This window comes from Medicago truncatula, chromosome 8 (assembly GCF_003473485.1).
Source record: "Medicago truncatula cultivar Jemalong A17 chromosome 8, MtrunA17r5.0-ANR, whole genome shotgun sequence".
Taxonomy (NCBI): Eukaryota; Viridiplantae; Streptophyta; class Magnoliopsida; order Fabales; family Fabaceae; genus Medicago; species Medicago truncatula.
The window spans coordinates 12,450,532-12,475,410 of NC_053049.1; the positions used below are offsets into that span (position 1 = coordinate 12,450,532).

The following is a 24,879-nucleotide window of genomic DNA, read 5'->3' on the forward strand; positions in this document are numbered from 1 at the left end:
TGAGGGATAGCCGGTGGAAAACCGATCTGTGCAGGCTAGCTGATGTTTCTATTATATTTGGTATATATGTAATTGACTTAGTAACGATGTTTTCTATTTAGAATATATCATATATGTAATTGACTAATTGTCGCTTTCTTTATTATCAACATTACTTACATTTATATTTCTATTGTGGCCATGTCTGTTTTGTGTCTTTTTGTTTGAGAACGATGTTATTGTTGATTGTTGTGTGAATGTAATTTCATTGTTGTGCATTATTGTTTTTCTATGTCTGTTTGGTTTAGGTTTTGCGCCAATTTTTTTGCTTTTGAGTTTTAGTCCATATTTTATATTTTGAGTTTTAATATGTAGTTTAAATTTAATTTTTTATTGAAGTATCTCAGCCGTATCGTATCTTGAATTTTAAAATTTTCCCGTATCGTATCCATATCGTATCATGTATATGGTCTTCATAGCATATAAGTAATGATGTACTATGAAGAGAAACCTTTGCACACTCTTTTATTCAAGGGTCAAGCATCAAAAGCTTCAAGACAGATGGTCTTTTAGATGAAAATATCATCGCTATATACAATACACACACAAGGTAAATTAGAAGTCTTTTAAACGAGTTGTCAATGATTTGAGTAACCTTTTGTATTGTTTACATGCAACTCTATAGGTGTTTTGAGTCTTTTTAGTGAGAAATTATGTAAATCTGAAAAACAAGACATCAAGTGAAGTATCGAAGATTGAAGATCAATGATTCTTAAAAAAATAAAAAATAAAAGAATTTTAATACAATAAAAAGTGAAGAAAATTCATTTCAAATTCCAAGGCATTATAAGAGGAAAGAATGCTCGAAAACTGCAGAATTCGCACCGGGGTACTACCTCATGTGCCCCTGCACTGGTAGGGAGTGCAGATTGCTTGTTTTTCAAGTTGTTTTGGTGGGGGAAAAAACCCAGTTTTCTTCTCGTCACATATAAGCTATGAAGCCCGGATACTTCAAAATGGATGACGTACGTATCCTCTGTGTATCCTGCACCGATATCTTCCCGATACGTATCAGCATAGTATCCAAATATTAAATTTTATTTTTTTAAAAAAACAATTATCCGATACTTTTCAGATACATCTGGGATACGAGGGATAGGCGGTGGAAAACCGATCTGTGCAGGCTAGCTGATGTTTCTATTATATTTGGTATATATGTAATTGACTTAGTAACGATGTTTTCTATTTAGAATATATCATATATGTAATTGACTAATTGTCGCTTTCTTTATTATCAACATTACTTACATTTATATTTCTATTGTGGCTGCGTCTGTTTTGTGTCTTTTTGTTTGAGAATGATGTTATTGTTGATTGTTGTGTGAAGGCAATTTCATTGTTGTGCATTATTGTTTTTCTATGTCTGCTTGGTCTAGGTTTTGCGCCAATTTTTTTGCTTTTGAGTTTTAGTCCATATTTTATATTATGAGTTTTAATATGTAGTTTAAATTTAATTTTTTATTGAAGTATCTCAGCCGTATTGTATTTTGAATTTTAAAATTTTCCAGTATCGTATCATGTTTCTAGGCTTTATAGCATATAAGTAACGATGTACTATGAAGAGAAACCTTTGCACACTCTTTTATTCAAGACATACGGTCTTCATCCTCCTCTTGTTTTCTAGGATATGTTTTTCTATTGTTTTGTAATTATGAGGAAATTAACGAAGATGAAGATGATGATAGCATCTGCACCATAGAAAGAAAAAAAAACTTTCTGGGAAGAACAAGACCAACTTCTCATCTCAAGGTACTACAATATTAATTTAATTTATATATTTTTTGTTACAATTTAATTTATGTCTACATAAAAGATACACTCATGATCACTAAAAGTTTGACACATTTTTTTCTTTCTCCTTTTTCTTGTTTCCATTTGTAAAGGCATGTGTCGGCGACTGGTGGTGAGTTTTCAAAATTGTTTGCTCAGAGAAATATGTGATCAATTGTTGAATGTGGCTTCATTTCCGGAATTTGCAAATCTAAATTAGGGTAGTTCATCCGAGATTCCATCAGGTATATACATATTTACATGATTCACTTGTTCTTTTACATATGTGATTATTGAATTGAACTTTAGAGGTGAATTTGAGATGGCACTTGGTAACAAAGAACGGGCAAGGATCCTCTAAAGTGAACCTACAATATCGACCTTTAATTTGTTAATTATCAGTGGATATTGCCCACTTTACACTTTAAAATGAGTTGCTCACTTTAAAGAAGTTGGATCCCAAAAAGAACAACGATTAAATAGCCACATTAGAACAGTGATTATTCTTTTTCAATGAATATAAGCAACTTTATATAAAAGCATTGAATTACAAGATATCCTTACATATAACTAACATAGGCTTGAGCCTTCCATATAAAATAAAACTTGACAAAGTCTTCATATATTTTTCCATTTCTCTCATAATATCCTAACCTTACTTTCTCCTTGTATACACAATGAACAAGAAGGGAAACCATATCCCTTTGATGCATATAATAGATAACTTCAAAACCACCATCTTCAAAGTAAATTTTATCTCAATTACACAGCTATGTTAGTGGATGAGAATTAGAGTGTCCAGAAGGTCTTGGTCGCAACTAGGATTTTATCTTTGCCTTGTGATCCAGGCTCTTTATCATAAATAGTAGGCCTCCACCTCACGGCATGAGCAACACGGGCTACTTTGTCGATTACTTCCGGGTTATCCCTCACCACAACGGTGCCTTCTGGCCGCAACATTCGGTCTATTTCGACCATCAAATCAACAAGGTTGCATCTGCAATGAAGTCAATAAGCAATAGGGTGAGCTCTGGTTTTTGTTAAAGAAAGTAATCATAAAACACGTGTATAGAGTAAGGAAGCTTTTGAAAATTGAGATTGAACGCATATATTGAAGGAAGGAACTGGCAATCTAGGAAAATCCTTGATTCATAATGTATTTTTATCAATCATTCTTCCGGTGATGGAAGCTCTACAAATAATATCTATTCAAACTAATGTCATGATCTGATAATCAACTTAATCAAACACCAAGTATAAAAATTTATCGTATGAAGTACTTATATATAAGTTATTTCTATAAATAAAGATAAAATGAAGTCAAATTGTTTTCATATAAGCTATAAGCTGTTTTCATAAGTTATTCAGGAGAGCTAATGGAAATAAGTTGAAAACAGCTTATGGACATGTCATAAGCTATTTCTATAAGATCTCTCTCAAAGAGTCTAACAAGTACTTATATCAGTAGATAAGTTCAAATAAGTCAATCCAAAAGGACTCCAAGTTGAAAAAGTATACCATCAATTTTCATATTAAGATATGAAAATGCCAGCATTTAAAAGCATTAAAATACATTTATATATTATATGAAACAAAAGTGATCATGTTAAAATAAGTCATATATGCAGCGAAGGCATTCATTGCAGATCAACAAGTTAAATTAATAGCCACGAGTTAGTACAGGGGCAGGGAGCAATATTTTCCTCAATCTCTTTCCATTTGTTTGTGCCAACAAATATTTCAAAACAAGCACTGATATCTAAAATTGGTATATACAATCATATCATAATGCTCCCTACGAAATCCTGGACCAATATGGTGACATCAAATTAGAATTTTATTTGGCATAAATACCTGCTTTTCCCGGAGACTGGATCCTTTATAAGTGATTCAATGCTGGCCACATGGATCAGGTCATAGGAGCGGGGATATGTCGAGAAAGGTTCACACCTGGGAACAGTAAACAAACAACTTAGATCTGAAATATCAACCTGTAACAAACTGTAATAAATGTTGAAGTGCAGTGGTAAGGTTTGACCTAAAAAAAAGAATCCTATCAAAAGTCTAAAACAAGTCAAAGGTGAAGTACTTCATGTTCATTTGTCTAAAGAAAAGATAACACTAGAAGCAGCGCTATTATTGTGTGATACACTATTTAGTACAAAATATTGTGAAATAGCGGGTGTGGCAAGCATTATAACACTGTAGCATAGCGGAATAGCAATTCACAAATTTGATTAAGGAAAGCCAAAAGATAAATGCAAAAAAACTAAGAAAATACTTGAAATGTTAAGCTAAAACCCACCAGTCATGATAGACTCCGATAAGACCCCTGTCAAAGATCATGTCAAGAGTGGATGGCTTGCGAAATGGAACTACATTCATTACCCAAACAGGATCAGATTTTAGTGCTGCTGCGAAACCTCCAAAAAATGCATTCATGTCCATGACATTCCGTACGGCCGGAGTCCCCAACTTTATGTTTAGAGAATTCTTATAGTGTGCAACCCTCCTTACCCAACGCCTGGTGTCAGCCTCATATACATCAGCAACATTTTTTAGGAGTGTTGACCTAGGTGGCGGAGCAGTTAGCCTTTCTGGCCACTTAGGAATCGTCCCAACAGCATATTCTCCTTTCACAGAAGATATTCTACTGACACATTTCTTCAATTTGAAGTACCTGCAAAATAGATCATATCAATTTTGGAAGTCCCAAGTAACCACCATGAGAAGTATGTATGCATTAAGTTTTTATATTGAGTCTAAGTCATTCTTAGAAAACTAGATTGTAAGGTAAGAGATGTTACCAGCTTATAAACACATTTTTAGGCCGTATCTTTTTTCAAATATACCCCTTAATGTGTAGAACTATTGGGCTTGGTGCACAGATAGTTTTGTTGGTAGCCTGAATGGATCTTGGATAGGCTTTGATACGATCTTAAAATTTTGGTTATTCAAATAGATAAGCTCTGTTACTCTATATTAGGTTTTTGTAGTTGCAAACAATTAACTATAATAGGTTTCACCTTAGGGATATTCTTATTAAGGTCATATGATACAAAATTTCATTTTTTTAAGGGGTGATACATAAATTTTTAGCAAGCATGGATGTATATATCTTATCAATGTTGGATGTGGAAAAACATAAAGCAAATACAGTAAGAGGAAAATTGAACTCGCACAAGCAATAGCGTACTGGAAATTACCAAGCAGAATTGGGATCATCTGATTCATCACATAACTCAAGACCAAATTCGTTTTGGTTGGGGAGACACAGATCCCCTGTTGACTTCTTCCAGATGACAGTGTTTCCATCTACGGCAATCAGTTCATAACACAAAGCTCTTGCTACACCCTGGAGATCAGACCACTCTTTGTCTTGTTTAGCCCACTGAACAGGTGGGCCAGATACTACTAGATATCCACCAGGGCGAAGTAACCTATCCACTTCAAGGAAATAAGTTGCATCTGCAAGGAACAGTTTTGGCGTTAGGTCAGCTACGTCCATTAAGAACTTCGCAAGATATTGAAAAGGAGAGGTGCAACGCAGAACTTACTGTAGGCTGTAAAAGGAATTAAACAACGAGAGCAGTGGACTAAGTCGAAGCCAAATGCAGGAAATGGAAGTCTGCGAGTACCAAGCATGGCAACAAAAGCTGGTACTCCTCTTTCAAGAGCAAATTGTATCTGTGATTTATGTGAATCCCTTGGAGCAAAGGACATAGTTAAAATATTTTGTGATAGTAAAAATCCTCCAAAACTGGCAACCTGTAAAAATGAGAAATATGTTTCAGTTGCACATTAAACAATAATAAATTCTAGAGTTAAATATGTTTTTGCCTCCAAAATCATCTCTAATTTTGTTTTAGGTACCTGTATCGACATTTTAGTCCCTACTCCCTACATATAACAAAAATGTGTGGTTTTAGTCCTTAATGAGGAACTAAAACTATAAGCATGTGGTTTTGTAATTTGTAGGGACTAAAATGTGGACACAGTACTAAAAATAAAACGTGTAAATCTTATAGCGACTAAATCATATTTGAATTTTGACCCAAAATTCTATCTACTAAGATCTCTAAAGGAAATAGGAAATAGCTCGTACCCCACATCCCATATCAAGAGCAGTCCTCAGAACACCACCATTCATTGGAATGTATTGACCAAGTTTTTCAATATACTGCTCTGCTCCATCTGGAAACATTGTGCCACCTCCAGGGAATATAAAGTGTGGACCTTCAAGTTTCATCCATCCCTGATGACCTTTCCTGTCAGCAATTTTGTTGTGCGGCATGTTGCTGTGCCATATCTACACAGGATACATTCGAACTTTTAGACTGATGTAGATCACAAAAGATAAACATGAACATTATAAACTATTTTATGAAATATTGTTGAAATGCCTAGTCAAATGTAAACGAGAAATAAGTAAGGTATATAAAGAAAGAATGTAAACAGAGGATCTTCAATTACTCAGGATCCATTAAAGCTACTAGCTATTCAGGGCCCTGTATTGGTAATTTGGGGCCTATTTGATTAAAATATTCATTGCTTCACCTTATCAAAATACCAAACAGGATGCAACTTTGTTTTCACCTTTATTCTTCTTTATCATGATTTGTATGCAAAATTGTAAATTCGTTCAACATTTCCTATACAACTCTTTAAAATCAAAAAACAAAATGAAATTTTTGTACGTAAAAAATGGAAATAACAATAACAAATGAAAAAATGGAATGTTTCCTGAAATCAGACAAGCCTTGCTTTGCTTCACTATTGTTTCTTTTTTCTTCTCCAACTTTTTCCTTATTCTTCTATCTCTCTATCACCCTTTCTCACTTCACAGTCACACAGCATTCTAATAGCTGCAAGCCTCGTTTAGCGACAAATTTAAACATATCATCAAACATAAAGGCCTTTCCCGAAACATATTATTACCCATTCCGGAGACAAATGTTTTTGTCCATTGATCAAAATGACTTAGGGCCAAGGTTACCCCAACACTTGGCAGCCATATAATTTGAACAAAGATCACCAATTACCTATAAAAGACATTGCATTTAATATAAAAAAGAAAAAACTAGATACTATGAAGTTAAACCCGACAAAGTGCATGTTTGGTATCACGGTAGATTTACCAAAATCACTGTGGCTTACTGCGATTGTGGTAAACTCAACATGACACCAAACATGACCTAATAATCACATACTAGCAAACTTGCAAACAGATAGTTTCAAACCAAACTAAAACCCACAAAAAAAAAAAAAACCAAAAGCTTCTATTTTCCAAAACCATATTGAGTAGCTAAACATGAAACATACTAGCTAGCTCCCAATGCAAAAAGCAAGCAAACAAAAGAATTCACTAATTCAACAACATTCCTGAACTTCTTGAGCATCCAAAACAATCTCACCCTCCATACCCTATGTAGCATTGACACTACTTATTGTTGACGAATATGGTGTCAGTCATGTGTCCAACACAAAACATGTGACTAAATTCAATCACTTCCATTTTCTTAAGATATGCTTGGATTCAGGATTTTGGTGAAAACGGGACGGTTTATTTTTACTTTCTAAATTAAGGAAGCTATAAAGGTGTTTCTAAAAATGACTTAAGTGCGATTAGATGTTATAGTATCATCCTTCATGTTATTTTTTCATTTTTTTTTTAAATCTCAAATATATACCAAGTATAGATTTAGCCCTTCAACCACTCCCATCCCATCCAAACCCGCATTCAAACACACCCTTAAATTATTAAAGTGTCGGTGTGGAGTCGAACAACAACATGTGTTAGACACAAAACAAAACTTCAATTTAAATTGTCGGAGTTACTCAACATAAAAGTGAGAGCTCCCTATGCAAAAAGCATGCCCAAAGCACCAAAATTCTAACAAAATAATTCAGTATTTCACCAACATTCCTACACTACTTGAGCATCAAAAACAGTCTCATCGTTCATACCTTACCCTATATACACCGACACTTCAAATCAAAGACGTGTCTAGTACTCAACACGAATCACATATGATTACATTCAAAATAAAAAATCCAAAATTGGTATCCGGTCTAAGGACCGACTAATCCAGGGATCGATTCCACCATTCACTAGCTGGGACAATTAAAACCGATTCAAGGTTGATCATTACATTCAATTACTTTCAAATTTAGAAATCATATTAGTATCAGTACTTCATAGCTCATACCTTATGCAAACTCTCCGGCCACTGCACTGAAACCTTATAACCACTCGGCGGCGGAACAAGACAAAGAACAGTATTCTCCACAGGCGGACAATGTCTCTCTCTATAATAATTCATCTCTCTACTCAACTGACTATTCAACCTCGGATTCTCACACGGCATATGATCCACAGCATCAGCAGGACAAGCATCAATAACTCTCTGTCCTACTTCAATCGCCGCCACCAGACGCAGACGCTGCTGTGGATCAGAGCCTGACATCAGCAGCGTCTGCCTCCCTGAGGCGGCGAGTGAATCACCTAAGGAAGTGAATACGAAAACAAAGAAAAGAAACACTAAGCCGAAAAACGCGGCGGAGATTAAGTCTATGAGACGCCAGTGGCGAGGGTTGTAGTTGTTGATGATGTTAGTGATTGTTGGGGTGCGTTTAGAAGGTGGGAGGTTCACGTGACCCATTGATTTGGTTTTTTTGTTAGTGTAAGATGAAGGATCTGAGATTTTGAGAGTGTAAAGTGGTTTTGATTTTTGTGTGCATGTAATGTAGAAAGGATTTGTTGGTGACAGAGATTAGATTCTGAAGCAAGTAAGATAATACTCCACTGAGTATTAAGAAGTTAATTAGGAATTTGTGAAATAATTAAGAAGTGTAAAGTGGAGTATTAAATTGTGTTGAATCTGTTGACGGTGTAAAATAATTTCTACTGGTGTGGAAAAAGGAAGAGAAGGGAAGATTCTGTTTGAAGGAAGAGACCGTCAGACCAGCTGTAATTTACGCTACTCCATCGGGGTCGGGGATGTTAGATTATCCAATTAATTATAGTTTAATTAATTTGATTTTTTCCCCTACAGAAAATTCATTATATTTACATCTTTTCTAGGGGTTATTATATTTACAAAGATAATTTAGTTGATAACTTATCTGACAACCATAATTTATAAAGAAAAAGTAGTTATTTGTACGTAAACTAAAGTAATAGAGAGATGCAAAAAATAATGTGAGTATGAAAGAGAAAGTTGTCACAAAAGCCGTAAAAAAATAAATGTTCAAATATCATTTTTCTATTTACAAATTACATGAGATTGATTTCTATGTGCCGTGGACAACATAAATTCTTTACACCTACACTCAATCAAATAATAATAGGTACATTTCTAAGAAATTTTAGATATCATACTTATAAAGTGGTGTTCCGATCTCAAATATAAAAAAAATTAAATAAATCGAACCATGTAGATATGTCTCAAACTTTTAGCTAAATACATCAACTTTATTGAAAGAAAATCATATGCATCAAGTTTGTTTGGCTATTTTTTGTTTATATTTAAAGTTGGAGTATTATCAATGACCATTCATACAATGGTTTCATTGGATGCATCACTAAAAAGGTTGCAATGTCTATGTATTCACAAATTCAATCATATTCATATTATGTTAAAGAATATATAACTTAGAGCTTGTCACTTTATATCTCAATTTTATCCCTACAATTTTAATTGAAAAAATAAATATTGATTAAATGCACATTTTTTTTATGTTTTTTCATATTTATTAACTATTCTCATCGTTAATTTTATCAAACACTACAAATTCAATAAGTTAATTTACTCACCATTAACTATAAGTTAGTTTATAAACTTATTCACTGTAAGTTCATCCTCTATTATTAGGTATCTGATATTATTTTTTTACCATTTTAGAATATCTTAACTTAATACTAAAATAGTATTGACGTGCATTTGATTCCATCGCTGGACATTTTGTCCAAAATGTGTTAGCTTAGCGTAAAGTTGTGGGTTGAGATTTTAATCATTAGAGAAGCAATTTTCAAATGTAAAACATCAGGAGAACAAGTGAAGTGGTATTTCAAGATGTCCAAAAAAAAATACATTTTCTGTATATTGTCATTACTGCCGATTAATAGATAAGTAGTAGTATGAAATGACAAGCAAGTTTGGTTAGATTTGGTTTCAAAGAGACCCATTCATAGCTTATGAGACTATAATAAGATTGAAGACTCGTTATTATACAAATAAATAGCAGATAAAAAACCTTTGGTCTCAAATAACAAATAAAAAACCTCTTCAAAAACATAAAAAACAAAAAAGACTCATTTTCATCTGTTTGGTTTGGTCGGTCGGTTGGGTGAGGGATTGGACGAGTTGGTACATGTGTGGGTCAGGCAGGACCTGGATGAATCAGTATTTTAGGCCAGAACAAGAAAAAATTACAAATTTTTTATGCAAAATACACAAAGTTGGGTATTGTTCCATCATATATTTGTGTGTTTTATTTACGGTTTGAGTCAAATTTGAATATTAATGGCTTGAGTTACGTGAATCTGAACCAACCCACAAAATGTTTATGTTTATAACCCCAACCTACGAGCACCTGGCTTTCTAGAACATGGTTGGTAGCTTCTAAGCAGATCAACTGATTTGATACGCATGATGAATTAAATCATCGTTAATCAAGACATGATAATTGTGTGGAATATGCTACTGACATTGATCATTTTATCACTAGGGACAAAGGAAGCAGTTAGTTGTTAGATTAATATTTACTCCTTCATTTGAATTTAAACTTGGAATATGATATCACTCTTTTACGTATTTGAGCTATTATTCATATCGACGTGGACAGACTATCATGAGATTTTAGCCTAGCTCGATTAAATTTAGATGTTATTAAATATAGGATAGTTCTTCTCATTGCTTGAAATGAACCAACATTATTCATTCTAAATTTGACCTGAATATAAATAATGTTGGGGTTCCACTCTAGGGACATAATATCTCTAATGGCATGTACCATTGATCGATCAGAGTGTGCCATATGACACACCTTTTAAAAAAAATAAAAATAAAAAAGCTTTATGAGAAAACAAAACCAGGGTTCCTCTTCTCCCTGCCTCCTACATCACTTTTCAACTCATCGTCAACTTTCCTCCCTGCTTCCTACATCACTTTTCAACTCATCGTCAACTTTCCTCCTCCACCTGTCGCCTCCTCCCTCCACCACTGTTCTGCCATAGGCCACCATCGATTCATCCTCTTACCTTCACAATCTCTTTTCAAATTTGATAAATTGATTAGGAATTGATTTAGGGTTGTTATCTCTTGAGCAATAGGTCAATTTGGCATTGGCGAATTATGACAAAATAGTGGTCAAATTATTATAATAAAGTTGCAGAGAATGGCTATAGTGAAAAAAGTTGTAGGGATATTATGGGTTGATTTGGGATATGAGATTGATTGAGGTATTGTTAGAGCCTATAGAGAATTGATGTCATGATGCGGGACCGCAGAGGGAGGTGGCAAATTACAATTTAGGCACGTAGGGAGAAGAGGAACGTGCGTTCCTGGTTATGTTTTCTCATGAATTAGCTTTTTTCTAAAAAAAAACAAGGGTGTGTCATGTGGCACACTCTAATTGGTCAATGGCACACGACATTAACACCATTATGTCACTGCCCAAGGATTTGGGCTAAAATCCTATCCAAATAGCCTTTATGAGGGCAAGAAATCCTCCGAACTGGGGGCCTAACCAGCAAACACTCAACCTCAAGCAGGATATCTTAGTCAACAGAGGTCACTAAAGTTCCACCCACAGAACAGTACAAATTAATCACTTTTTATCTCATTTTTTGATACCTATCATGGTGGTGATACAATAACTCCAACAATTATGTCAAAGCTCCCTTCTGACAGAGTAACAATACATAAAACAGAAAAGGAAATGGAGATCTAGTGACGGGTTATTTAACCTATGAAAGAGTATATACAAAAAGCAACCATAAAATATCGTTAAATGTTGTACAAGATACTATTTGCTGCAGCCTTGATTCAACCAGCCATAAGGTAGGGAAATCTTCTTCAAACTTTCTCTATTGTAGTTGACAATGAATATGTAAAACAGTAACCTCAGTCCTGTTGTCTTCAATCCATAATCAAAGTTTCCTTGATGCCCTAATATTGAAGTCATGTTTAATAAGATTTGATCTCAGCAACATGGAACGAACATCACGGTCAAACTCCCTTCCAGTTTCTAGAACCCTTTGAAAGGTGGCATTCCTTTGGTCTGCATGTCGTGCATACAATATTTTATTGTGTGAATCAATTCGAGCCTGCACAGATCCAAAAGTTTCATAAATTAGAAGCTGTTCAAGTCCCAGACAGGCTTTTTTCTTATACTATACGATTTGTATAATTTTCTATAAGATAGCCTGGTTGAACTTGTAAGCACAACAAACAATGCATAGTAACTCATATCGGACCTGTATTTGATTATCAGTAATCAATGCTTCAAGTTCTTTCTCAATTCCAACAACAGTTGTCTTGAATGCATTAGCCATCATATTCAAATCAACAGACACAAATGGGAGTGTATACTGGATAAGGGCTTTGTGACGAATTTGATCGTAAAGTGTTTCAACATGATCATGCAAATGTATATCCAGCGACAGATTTGATTTGAGGTTCCCAAGGTATTCCAGACAGGAAGCATAGTGGCTGCAAAAAAAAAGAAACGAGATCAATGTTTACGTATACAGAGACAGAGATGTCAAACAAACAATGTGTGCATAAAACAAATAATTTGAGCAAGATAAAAGCTGTAACAAATCCATTAATACCAATTACCGATTCAACAAAATTCAATCAAATTCCGGTTTTGAAATGTTTTAATTTACTGAGCACAAATCAAAAGGACAACAAATAAAATAACTAACCCCATAAATCAATTAAGTCTAACTGTTAGTGTCTAATGAATTCATGACTATACTCTCGATGTGAATATTCCAATTCTTTTCAATTCCGGTCATTTTTACGGACAAGCAGCTTAGTACCATGCATGAAGAAATACCCAGTGCAATTCCACCAAACCAAGACTCTCAATTTTACCTTTGATTCAGTTAAACAAGAAAAAAATTGTGAGTTTAGTGAGCAATGCTACATCGACCATCTTAAGTAAGAAAAGAAATGAGAGACATTTGATAGAACCATATGCCTAAACTACATGATGGAAGTGTATTATATACATTGTATTTACAGTTATCCTAATTACCATAATCACATGTACTATACAGCATACAACTACCCCAAATATTTTTTTTTTCTTTCTAATAGACGACATAAGCGAACAACAGAGAAAACAAAAAGAGCACTTGCACCCGCTTACCTTGAGTAAAAGTCATTTATCAGTTCCCTTACTTCGGGTACCAACTCTAAGAAATTGCGGAAGTTGGAATTGTCTATAACTTTACTCTGCCAAGAAATAAAAACATGAAGACAATGTCACCAATATCTCTGAGTAGTCATTAAGAAGAATAATCGTCATGAAAATACAATGGATAACTTGCCTTTAACTCTGCCCTATCAAATGTTGCAAGTGCACAAAGTCCTCCATATGTTGCAACATCTTGAGCTGCAATTACTTCATTATAGGTACTACCCAGTTCTGGGCCTGCTTCTAGAAACTGCATTAAATAGCAGAAACGTGGTTGCCAAAGAAATGAAGTCAATAGGTTATCATGCATCAAACAATGATAAATAAATGTTGAATCCTCAAACTCCAAATAGAATGTTTCATAGATCAAGCAGTAATCCCTGAATAATCCAGTAGTTTGAGCAGAATCTGATTAGAGAGAGAGAGAGAGGGAACCAACCTTTCGAGCAGCAAGCTTATACTTTTTGGCCTCTAGATTTGCCAATCCTGCGGCGCATCGTAGCTTGGAAGTTATTATGGGGTCAAGGGCATCAGTTGCCTGCTCTGCCTTGTTCACATAGCTTGAGACATGAGAAAATTGACCCATCTCAATGCTGACTAGAATTGTACTCAAACACATATGAATTATATGCTTTGATGTAGTGCAATAATCCCGGGTACGAACATAACTTTTAAAAGCATCCCCTAGTAGACCATGAGAATAGTAAAAGTCTCCAAAATCATTGTATCCCATTCGTATGCTTTCTTTAATTAAGTTTGTCTGAAAAAAATAAAAGAAATCTTGAAAGAGAGACAAGTATAAAATAAACAGCAATTGTAATTTAATTCAGGTAGTTGGAAAAGGAAAAGGAGAAAGCAGGTCATATTGAAGTATCATATAAGACGAGACAGTCCCATCCCAGTATAAAACCTATTCATGTAGCTCAATATTTTTTATTCTTATTTTTGGATTTGGGTGGAATCTGTCTAGCTTCTTTACTATGCCAATTATGGAAAGAAACACTTTCATGTGTCACACCTAAAACCTGTACCTGGTTTGTATGAAAAAATAAAAGAAATCTTTAAGGAGATACAAGCATAAAATAAACAGCAACCGTAATTTAATCAAGGTATTTGGAAAAGGTAAAGCTCCAATGGGACATTAATTCAGAATTCACAACCATATCAAATAATAACGTCGTGACAATATAGTCTGGCATAATTCATACATTTCATTCGAGCACCAAAACAGTAACCAATATAAGATGATGCCAAATTTCCAGCCTGAGAGCACTCAATTGCTAACAACAATCATCTAGCCTCAGAAGTTCACAGAACATGGTACACACAACTATCTGCGGAACCCTTTCTCGAACCACACAACTATTTAACACAACACCAACTCTATGCCTCTCGAGCTACATACATAACCCACTACTAACTGCCATTAAGTATCAAAAAGCATGGAGAACGTAATGGATTGATACTCAATACAAACGAAAAGCTAAACCTACAGCACAACTCACAAGGTTTCTAAATGTGCACAATTCCATTCAATTCAATACAAACAGACAAAACCAGAAGAATCAACAAAACAAATGTTATGGTCAAACAACAAAATCCATCCAATAGCAATACAAAAATTGAAAGTATCTGACCTTACAAAATAGTTTGAATAAACAAATCAGGATTTCGGATCCTTCAAAATAAGGGGGTACTTAAGCACTCTAGAAGATGAAGTTCAAGTTATGCTAGTTAACACTTGATTTTCTAATAAAGATACATACTAAACATTTAATCAAACCCCAGCAAATTAACAATTTATAATACATACACCTATTCGGATCCCATAGGTTATAAACTATTTTCATAAGCAATCTAATGGATCACCTAAAATAATTCAATCAAATCATACTCTAATTCATTTCATGATGAAAACTTCTTAAAATCAAACTATAAATTTATAAATTTGCCGAGAAAAAAAAAAACAGAATTCTTTTTCTCCGTAAACAATAACAATAAAAACCCAAAATGATGAAAAGAGAAAATTACCCTATAAGCATTAAGCTCATTCTCAAGCCTCTCTTTCTTCTGCTCCATCTTCCTCTCAACCCCATCACACCAACCCAAATCCATCTCATACCCCTCACCCAACCTCCCATCAATCTTCGCCACAACTTCCCTAAACAACTGCGTATTTTCTCCTTTCTTAATCTCATGATACGCCAATCGAAGAGCGTCGAGCTGAACAGTAGCGTTCTTGCTCTTGTTCGCGATGAAGAGTAACCGCATGATCTTTGTTCGACCTGAGTAGAGAGAGGAGTAAGCTTCGATGTCGAGTTGGTCGCCGCTCATGATTGCACGACGGTTAGTACGGTTGTTGTCGGTGTCTTCGCCGCCGTTGGTGTAGATTTCGTCGATCATTGGATTTAAGGTTTCGTCGTCTGCGTCCATGGATTGGGATTAGGGTTTCTCTGATTTGAGAGTGATTGATTATGTACAGAGATTCAATTGCTCGGGTATTTGTTTGTCCTTCATAGTGTGTTACTTCTCTACACATTAAAATATAGTTTAAATCTTAAAACATCGGAGAACCATATCTCAATTGACGAAAATATCAAAATTGTAAAGTTAGAGTGTGATCAAAATTAAACCCCGATTTCCCTATTTACATGTGTTTTCAAGTGATTAATGTCATTTTGTTTAACTATGCAAAAAACCGTCATAGAAGAGTCCAACTAAGTTGGAGCTCTAGCAATCACAAGCGGCGAACTCAATAAATATTAATAAAAAGTATAGACCGAAACTCAATGAAAGTAATTAAAGAGAATGAAATGTTAAAGTACTCTTGAAACAGAGTCGTAAGTGTAATCACTATCGGTTTTTGTGGATTGTTGAATCTTCAATTTTTGTCTCGTATTCTTAGATGGATATTTAGTAAAATAAAATAAGTTTATTGGTCGGTGCTACAACAACCTCCTCTATAGTTTTATCTTTGGCATTTTGTCATAGTCGTTGAAGCAAACAATAATTTTTCTTCTGAAACCACAAGGTTAAACTTGAGCAAATCACTTGAGTTCTTAACAAGAGTACTCATTTCAAAATATTTTCATGATGTGACTCAAGATTGATATGAGAATCACAAAAATCCTTATATTATGTCTAATGAAATTATGTTTCTTGATCAACTTTATCTATTTCTTAGCTCGGTAAAAGAATCAGAGAGTTGTCTCCCACAAATTTTCTACATGTTTCATCAACCTCTTCAAAATTATCAATAGAAGTAACATTGACTATTTATCAATTACATCTTCTGTCAAAGGATATTTACTTGGTAACATAACTTTTATATTTTTTTCTACCTATTATGGAGATTTTTTTAGACCAAAGGTGCTTTTGACATATTTTATTTCTTCAATGGCTTTGTGCTATTTTGTGCACAACAATTATCCAAAGAATGACTATTAGAATGACTATTAGAATGACAAAGCGAGCAACATAAACATTAAAAGTATAACCATCATATTCAATAAATAGATGAATCCAAACAATTTGGCTTAAGTAGTTAATAAGCTTCACCAAAGGAAGAATCGTTCGGAAGAATCTGAGTTTGATTCATAGATTGAACAACTTTATGACGGACTATATTTGCCTCACGCCAAACTCATGATTATCAGGGATCATTTCTCTGAGAACTGGATGGTTAACACCAAAAAGAAGAAAAAACCAAACATAAATTCCAAATCAATATCCACTAATGTTTTTTCATAATGTTCAAATTTCTTGCTACAAATAGCTTCATCTAAGGCAATAATAATATCAATATCTTTTGAGATTGCAAAAATAATCCATGGCTTCAATATTCAAGAGAAAGAAAGAATGTCCATCAAAGCCTTACTCATGATGTTGAAAGTCAATTAGCGAATTTTCACCTTTAGTCATCGTTCAAAGAACGTGCCCAAGTAGAGTTAATAGAGCTAATAATGTTGTTGCACATTTTTCAATGTCAAAAGGAGTGCAAATATTATTTTATGATGTCTTTGAAACATTTGTTGGCCTCACTGTATCTAATTGTGTATGCATGCGCATCGCAATTCTCAATGTATTTTTATTTATAAAAATAGTGTAAAACATCAAAATTTCTGTGTGAACAAGGAAAAAAATATTAATTAAAAATATTATGTCAATAAAATAATTAATTATTATATATATTTTACTATCACAATCAAAATCGATTCACTTATTTAACTTAATTAATAAGTAATATAATAGAAACTTTTTAATTAAAAATAGGGTTGAAAATTGACATTTCTCATTTTAAATTGGACTATCATAAATATTTTACTATCTCGGTCCACTCTCCCGCTATCTCTGTTCATTTGAGGTCGATATTTCATCCATACCAACTGTCAACGCGGCCTAGAAACCCAGATTATGCCATTATAGTCCAGGGAAAAGTTTTTTTTTTTTATTTTATTTATCAAGAAGGAAATGTGGTCCGAGATCAAACCATCATTTGACTACCTCAACTATAGGTCTGGGGGACAATTGTATTGTACTTATCCAGGTCTAACTCAACAATGAAATGGATTACCACAGAGTAACTAGCCCATAGACGATGTAATGGACACATTGTATGGCACATCCATGCATGACATGTGATAAAATCAAAATCGTGCGATGAAGATCATATCACGATATTTTCTTAACTGTCCATATTAGGTTTTGGGTTATAAAACCTAACCCTTCTCTAGCAACAACTAACTTGTGATTCAAGTACATGATTCATAACCCTAAAGGCCTCACACTTACACTTCTTACTTAGTTGATTGTCATAATGTCTGTGTAGGTACACCATCCTTTCTTTGGAGCAACCATCATCGTCAACAACGCAATCATCTCTCAGGCTGTCAATCTAAGTCTGATAATATTGGATATTTGTATGTTGGCCTCATTATTGCTAAAACAAATATTCATGCAAGATGTTGGATAAGATGTTCCAACAGGTGGGTATGGTTCAGTGTGCCCTGATTTTGTGTCTTGCATCGCTTTCTTGGATGTATTATTTTTGCGTGAGATCACTGAATATTCTCTGAAGATTTGATTCACGTGGATTGTTTCCCAAGAAGCGTGTTCCTAGAAGCAAGGAAAGTCGGTTTATACTTAGCTTAATTCTTAATAATGTTGTTGCGACATTTAAGGAAATAATATATTTGCCTCTAGAATATTTTGGAGACTGAATATATGATTTGGTCTGCTGATTTTTAGCCTGTGATGAAAAAGCCCATGCTGTTGAATGACTATATAAGGAAGACTCAGATCCTAGTTTTATTCATCAATTCAATAGTATTTAATAGTGTCTTTTAGGGTTTCGACTTGTGCTTTATTTGTGAGCCTTTCTTTGTATCATCTTGACGCACTTAGCATGACCTATAGTCGAGTTGTATTGGATCAAAACCATCACTTTATATAAAAGTCTTATTAGGGTTTTGAGTCCATGTTATTTGTGAATCTCTATGGAGCTTTTAAGCAAAGGTTAGGTTTTGTTTATTGGAGTGTGTCTCCATTTTGATTGTATTTGTTTAAATCACAGGACTGTGATTGATTGAGGGAAAGTGAGATGGGATCCCTAATTTGAAGTCAATACGGGTAGTGGCTAGGTGATAAGTTGTAAACTTGGAGTTTGATGAGAACTTAGAACTAGGACTACACTTGTGGATTTCCTTCCTGCTTGGTAGCCACATAGTATGTGTGTTTGTTACCGAACTGGGTTAACAAACCAACTGTACCTTTTACTTTTTTGTCCTTTATATTTTCCTTGTTGTGTTTGTTTTCTGCTAGCTTGATGTTTAAACATTAATCTCAACATTCTGTTTGTGTATGATGTTGAAACATCGTATAAAACATTAGGAAGCTAGCGTGCCGGAGTTTCAGAGAAGGATCACAACTGTGCATCATAACCCATTGACGTGCCATATGATGTGCTGATGGTTAGTGATTTTCTTCATCGGCCTTTTAGTTCCAATCGAGGGAGGCGGTGGGAGGGATAGCTATGAGGGAGATCAAGGTGAGGTGAAAAAAAGAAAAAAAGAATAAGAGTGGTAGAGAGCGTGAGAAAAGTTATTTTGAAAAAATTTAATTGTATAAAATATGTCACCTGTTTAATTAATCCAACAATTGAGGGTTTTGTCGTAGGGATGACTATAAGCATACTCATTATCGATGATCTAAATCTTTGGTTCAATGGGAAGAATCCTAGGTAATTTAAATGTTGACTCGGATGTATAGTTAAAGTCTAACCATGAATTATTCTAATCATGATTTAAATTCGGATATTCTTTTGATGTTCAGTGAATTTATTAATCATTTAAGCTAAAATACCTGGTAAACTGAGTGAGTAAAGAAATAGACAAATATTGTTACACTTCATATATACAAGGATTTTAAAATGCAAGGTGAATGAGCCCATACTAGGGCTGTAAATGAGTCGAACCTGTCTGAACTCGACTCGATTCGATAAGAATGTGTTCAGCTCGAAACTCGACTCGAGTTCGAAACGAACTATTTTTTTAACTCGAGTTCATCTCGTTTAAAGTTCACAAACAACTCGGTTCCACTCATTAGGTTTATCTCGTTTACTCGAATTGCATGTTTCACAAGTTTTTGACCTTTTTTTTTTTTTTTTTTAAAAAAGTATAATTTTAATAAAACAAACGTGTCAACCACAATTAGGTAGAATATAGAAAGGTAGTAGCACTTTAAATTTATCACTGTAGCACATTCTACATACTACCTGTATAACATTTGCTTTGTAATTGTGATGCACTTATCTTATACACACCACCACTCTCTGATATCTTCAAAACTCCGTGATGTGGGACTATTTTAGTGTACATGTTTGTTTAAAAGACTGCAAAAAGTGTTAGTAATTTTTTCCCTCTCTCTATTATTATAATTTTCTTTAACTTTTAATCAAATTAGTAATAATTCCAATGAAAAAAGGACACAATTATTATAAGCTAGCAATAAATTATACATATTATATATATATAAAAAAAACACAAACACATACATACATACATATATATATCGGTCTGGTTCATAAACCAAATAAGTCGAATCATACTTAGCTCAAGTTCAACTCATTTGGTTCGTGAACCAAGTTCAACGAATCAATTATCGAACCGAATCTCGGACTATTTTTGAGTTTGTTCGGTTCATTGTCAACCCTAGCCCATAGTAATTTGAAGTTCGGTCTAGAGATAAGTAAAGCTGATAAAAAATTATTCTAAGAAATTGAATTCGTATTTTTTCAAATAATTGGTGAAACTCACTAGACGCTTGAGCCCGATCATTTGGTTTGCGGGTCTTCAAATTTGTTATTTATGATTTGTTGTTTGACCTCCGAAGAAGAAAGATAAAGAAAATAGTTAATATATTAAGTACATTGCATGTATATTTTTAATATAGAAGAAGAAAGATAAAGAAAATAGTTAATACAATAAGTGCATTGCATGGATATTTTTAACATATATTATACATTATATGTATTTGTTTATAGATAAGAATATAATTAAGGATCTTTGGGAAAAAATATTAATTAGAAAATTTTGTGCTTTTCCAATAATTGACAAATTTAAAATACAGTTTTCTAAAACTTTTATATTTGTACTTTTGCAATTATAGACAAACTTAAAATACAATAATCTCATATTTTTAGAAGTTTAAAATAATTTTGAAAATCAACTTAAATAATATAAACTATTGTTTTAATTCAAATGGTTGTTGAAAATTATAATTACATATTATTTAATATATCATATAAGCAACACAAAAAATCTGCATCAACGGATAATTAATTAAAAGTAAAAAGGAACACTATATTTGATTCAATAAATAAATAAATTGAATAACAAGAAGAGATTGTCACTGATTGAGAAAAATGCATACTTTTTGTTTTATAAATTATATATTTTTTTTTTGAAAAATTATTCTTGATCATTTTTTCTTACGTGAGTTTTGGTCAAACTTATAAATAAAATTGATATTATTTGTTTGTTTAATTGTTTCTAGAAAGAAAAAAAATTCATCACAACATAACATTTTCAGTGTGATATATGGTAGATTCAATCATGTGTATTTTGCCCCATATACAAATGCTGATTAATAAACCGTGTATCTAACCTTTGTTTTTTACGATTACCCTCATTACTTTTTTTAATACCATTTTTAACATGAACTATACACTTCATCGAAATTAAAAACATGAATGATACCGATTCCCCATTTTTTCATATAGAATTTTTTTTAAGCCCATTTTTTTTTATATAGACATTTTTTTAAGTTGGAGTCATATGTAGTAATTTTGTGAATGCAAATTCAAAGAAAAATAACATGGGAAATTTTTTATTTTCATTCATGCATCGATACATATTTTACAGCTTCCACACTGATTATAAATTCGACAACTTCTTGTTGGCTTGAACATATCAAAGAAACTTAGATCCTAGTTTACCAACAACAACATTAATATGCAAGAATTCACAGTTGTAATTGTAGGTGCTGGTCCTTCTGGCCTAGCAATTTCAGCTTGCCTAACACAGAACTCCATCTCTCATATCATACTCGAAAAAGAAGATTGTTGTGCTTCTCTTTGGAGAAAAAATGCTTATGATCGTTTAAATCTTCATTTGGCTAGTGAGTTTTGCTCTTTACCCCTCATGCCTCACCCACCCTCAGGACCAACATACCTATCCAAAGACCAATTCCTTCAATACATAGACAAATATGTCGAACATTTTAACATAAAACCTTGCTACTGTCGCATGGTTGAATCCGCTGAATACGATGAAGTTGGAAACAAATGGAGGGTTCAAACAAAGAACACACAAGACGACACATTGGAGGTTTATGTGTCGAATTATCTTGTGATTGCCACTGGTGAAAATAGTGAAGGTTATATTCCTAATGTGCCTGGACTAGGCAACTTCGAAGGAGAGGTGATGCACTCCAAATACTACAAATCTGGTTCAAAATACGAATCAAAAAATGTTTTGGTAGTTGGGTGTGGTAACTCAGGAATGGAGATTGCTTATGACCTCCACAATTGGGGTGCTAGCGCTTCCATTGTCATTCGAAATCCGGTAATTTTTTTTTAACTTACTCTTTTAATAAACTAACAGTAACAAAACATAATCACTCACTTTTTGTACATTCATATGACACATGATGAATTACTTTAAACATGTCTCACATATGTATAATATCATTTAGATTGAAAGAACAAACAATAGTTTTTTTTTTTTTTTTTATCACTTATTTTTATTTTATCCAATTAACACTCACTTCACTCACACAAAAAATAGACTGAGTTAGACTCTATACTTTAACTCCATTGCATCAATATTATTTCGTGTGAAAGCATGAGTAAAATTTTACATAGGTGTATACAAATTAAATTATATATATATATATATATATATATATATATATATATATATATATATATATATTCTAATGAAAAAATAAGTGTGTATTGGGATATTAATTGTTTTTTTTTCGTAGCTGCATGTCTTCACTAGGGAAATGATTCACCAAGGAATGCGTATGGTGAAGTATTTGCCGGTTCATATTGTGGATACATACATTACTCTTTTGGCAAAACTAAAATATGGTGATCTGTCTAAATATGGAATTTATCGTCCCAAAGAGGGACCTTTACATCTCAAAAATATTACAGGAAAGTCTGCCGTTATTGATGTTGGAACCATTGGAAAGATTAAGGAGGGTGCTATAAAGGTAAATTCATTTTTATACTTCATCCGGTCACATTTACAAGCAAAAAATATATTTTTTTAGGTTCATTCAATATCTAATGTATTTGGTCTATATACAGACTAAATACATTTTATATTCAATGAATCTAAAAAGTATTTTTTTTTTGTTTATAAATGTGACCAAATGAAGTATAATTTTTTTTTTTTTTATCAATATAACGTTAAAGCACTAATATAAAATATTTTTGTGTTTGGATGTACCAGGTTGTTCCTTCAAATATAACCAGAATTGAGAAGAAGAAAATTGTCTTTGAAAACAATGTAGAAAGAGAGTTTGATGCAATTGTTTTTGCTACCGGCTATAAAAGTATAGCTAATGGATGGCTCAAGGTATAAAAGTTCTTATTCTTGATAGAAAATTAATGAACCAATCTTATTGGTAATTTGCAAATTAATAAGATTATTGTTTGATATTTGCATTTTTGAAGGACTACAAATATGCTCTTAATGATAAAGGAATGCCTAAAAATGCTTTCCCAAAACATTGGAAGGGGGATCGTGGATTGTATTGTGGAGGACTTGCAAGGAGAGGCTTATGGGGAGTCAAAGTGGATGCTGAATCAATTGCTCAAGACATCAACCAAAATCTTAATCTACATGATTAATGAATTGAGTTATGAATAGTTGTAGTGTGTTATGTAAATAGAATAAGTACTTAAACTTGAGAAGCTTGTCTATTGATAAGAACTTAGCAGTGTAATCTCAAGTTAATTATTAAGTCCAAATTTTGTTGAAGACATTGTAAAATAGTCGTTGGTGTCATTTTAATAAATTTTTTCTCTATTAAAAAAGTTACGATGTGAACTTTTATATGGTGTATTGCTTTTTGAAGCCCAAATTTTCACTCAAAAAATACATTTTGTGTGTGTGTTAGATTGTAATTTTTATGAGAAATTTAAACTAGTTTTTATCTAGTAGCTTATTATTACTCATTCATTTTTACACTATCAATATAATTAATTTTATGCAAGATTTTTGAGAGGTAATTATATGTAAGTTAATCATTTATATGAAACAAAAAATTATTATAAAATATAAATTTATTTATGTCATTTTATATCCACCCGTTAACCAAACTGCCACCACTTTACGTGAATTTTCCATCTTATTAACTATCAAAATAGTGAGATCTACATGAATTTCATCTAACAGTGTATATTGAAAAGAAAGTGAATAATACTAGTGTTAATCAATTGCATATTATACTCCCTTCGATGGTTATTATATAAAACAATTTTATTTTTAAATTCATTAAATAGCTGATGTATCAATTATTCAATAAATCTGAAGAAAAAATTTAATCGCTTCTTGTAACAAAGATAAGAGGAGGAACCTTTTAACTTCCATATTAGCTACCATCAGCCTTGTTTGACGTGTATGGCAGGGTTGTTTTCCTACGAGAGCCCACCTTAGTAGCAGAGGTATGCATTATCCCATTGATTGCGTGCTTTACGATAGCAATTATGAAGATAATATCCATGTTTTGTTAGAATGTCCTAGTGCTATGCATATACGGCGTGAGGTTAATCTTTGGGACAAAATTGACAGAGCTCTCAGGCAAAATTACAATATGGATGCGGTGATATCTAATATGCTATCTACACTTAGTCCAACTCAAAGTGCTTTCTTTGCTACCGTTATGTGGAGCATTTGAAAAAGAAGGAACTTACGGTTATGGCAACAGAAAATCGAGACAAACGTTGGAGTGTTTACTAGGGCAACAACTCTTCTTGAAGACCATAAGTCAACTCAAATTATTAGAAAGGACGGTCGTACTACTTGAGCCACAAATCACCATGAGTCAACCTAAGAAGTGATCCGATGG

The 24,879-nt window shown here is 33.2% G+C and overlaps 3 protein-coding genes across 3 annotated transcripts; 1 reads left to right on the forward strand and 2 right to left on the reverse strand.

The window, feature by feature from the left end:
* Positions 1–2,309: 2,309 nt before the first annotated feature.
* On the reverse strand, positions 2,310–8,800 carry LOC25502320 (probable pectin methyltransferase QUA3). Its single transcript, XM_013589473.3, has 7 exons — positions 8,019–8,800; positions 5,915–6,118; positions 5,367–5,577; positions 5,016–5,277; positions 4,115–4,489; positions 3,664–3,759; positions 2,310–2,806 (listed from the first exon to the last, which is right to left on the reverse strand). The coding sequence occupies exons 1-7, from the start codon at positions 8,469–8,471 to the stop codon at positions 2,599–2,601; spliced, it is 1,809 nt and encodes a 602-aa protein (XP_013444927.1). The 5' UTR covers positions 8,472–8,800; the 3' UTR covers positions 2,310–2,598.
* Positions 8,801–11,624: 2,824 nt separating this feature from the next.
* On the reverse strand, positions 11,625–15,719 carry LOC25502321 (COP9 signalosome complex subunit 1). The gene is made up of 6 exons (XM_013589474.3): positions 15,271–15,719; positions 13,679–13,999; positions 13,373–13,489; positions 13,192–13,277; positions 12,290–12,524; positions 11,625–12,139 (listed from the first exon to the last, which is right to left on the reverse strand). The coding sequence occupies exons 1-6, from the start codon at positions 15,670–15,672 to the stop codon at positions 11,963–11,965; spliced, it is 1,338 nt and encodes a 445-aa protein (XP_013444928.1). The 5' UTR covers positions 15,673–15,719; the 3' UTR covers positions 11,625–11,962.
* A 6,030-nt stretch (positions 15,720–21,749) lies between these two features.
* On the forward strand, positions 21,750–23,659 carry LOC25502322 (probable indole-3-pyruvate monooxygenase YUCCA10). The gene is made up of 4 exons (XM_013589475.1): positions 21,750–22,361; positions 22,783–23,016; positions 23,259–23,384; positions 23,483–23,659. The coding sequence occupies exons 1-4, from the start codon at positions 21,750–21,752 to the stop codon at positions 23,657–23,659; spliced, it is 1,149 nt and encodes a 382-aa protein (XP_013444929.1).
* Positions 23,660–24,879: the final 1,220 nt, after the last annotated feature.

Excerpts from the sequence above, each read along its gene's own strand:
- LOC25502322 (XM_013589475.1), top strand. The coding sequence starts at position 21,750 with ATGCAAGAATTCACAGTTGTAATTGTAGGTGCTGGTCCTTCTGGCCTA. Across the intron at positions 23,017-23,258 it reads TTAAGGAGGGTGCTATAAAG|GTTGTTCCTTCAAATATAAC; the intron begins GTAAATTCATTT and ends TGGATGTACCAG. Across the intron at positions 23,385-23,482 it reads TAGCTAATGGATGGCTCAAG|GACTACAAATATGCTCTTAA; the intron begins GTATAAAAGTTC and ends GCATTTTTGAAG.
- LOC25502321 (XM_013589474.3), bottom strand. The coding sequence starts at position 15,672 with ATGGACGCAGACGACGAAACCTTAAATCCAATGATCGACGAAATCTAC. Across the intron at positions 13,278-13,372 it reads TTGATAGGGCAGAGTTAAAG|AGTAAAGTTATAGACAATTC; the intron begins GCAAGTTATCCA and ends ATTTCTTGGCAG. Across the intron at positions 12,140-12,289 it reads TTACTGATAATCAAATACAG|GCTCGAATTGATTCACACAA; the intron begins GTCCGATATGAG and ends GGATCTGTGCAG.
- LOC25502320 (XM_013589473.3), bottom strand. The coding sequence starts at position 8,471 with ATGGGTCACGTGAACCTCCCACCTTCTAAACGCACCCCAACAATCACT. Across the intron at positions 6,119-8,018 it reads GGCCGGAGAGTTTGCATAAG|ATATGGCACAGCAACATGCC; the intron begins GTATGAGCTATG and ends TATCCTGTGTAG. Across the intron at positions 5,578-5,914 it reads CTCTTGATATGGGATGTGGG|GTTGCCAGTTTTGGAGGATT; the intron begins GTACGAGCTATT and ends TCATTTTTACAG.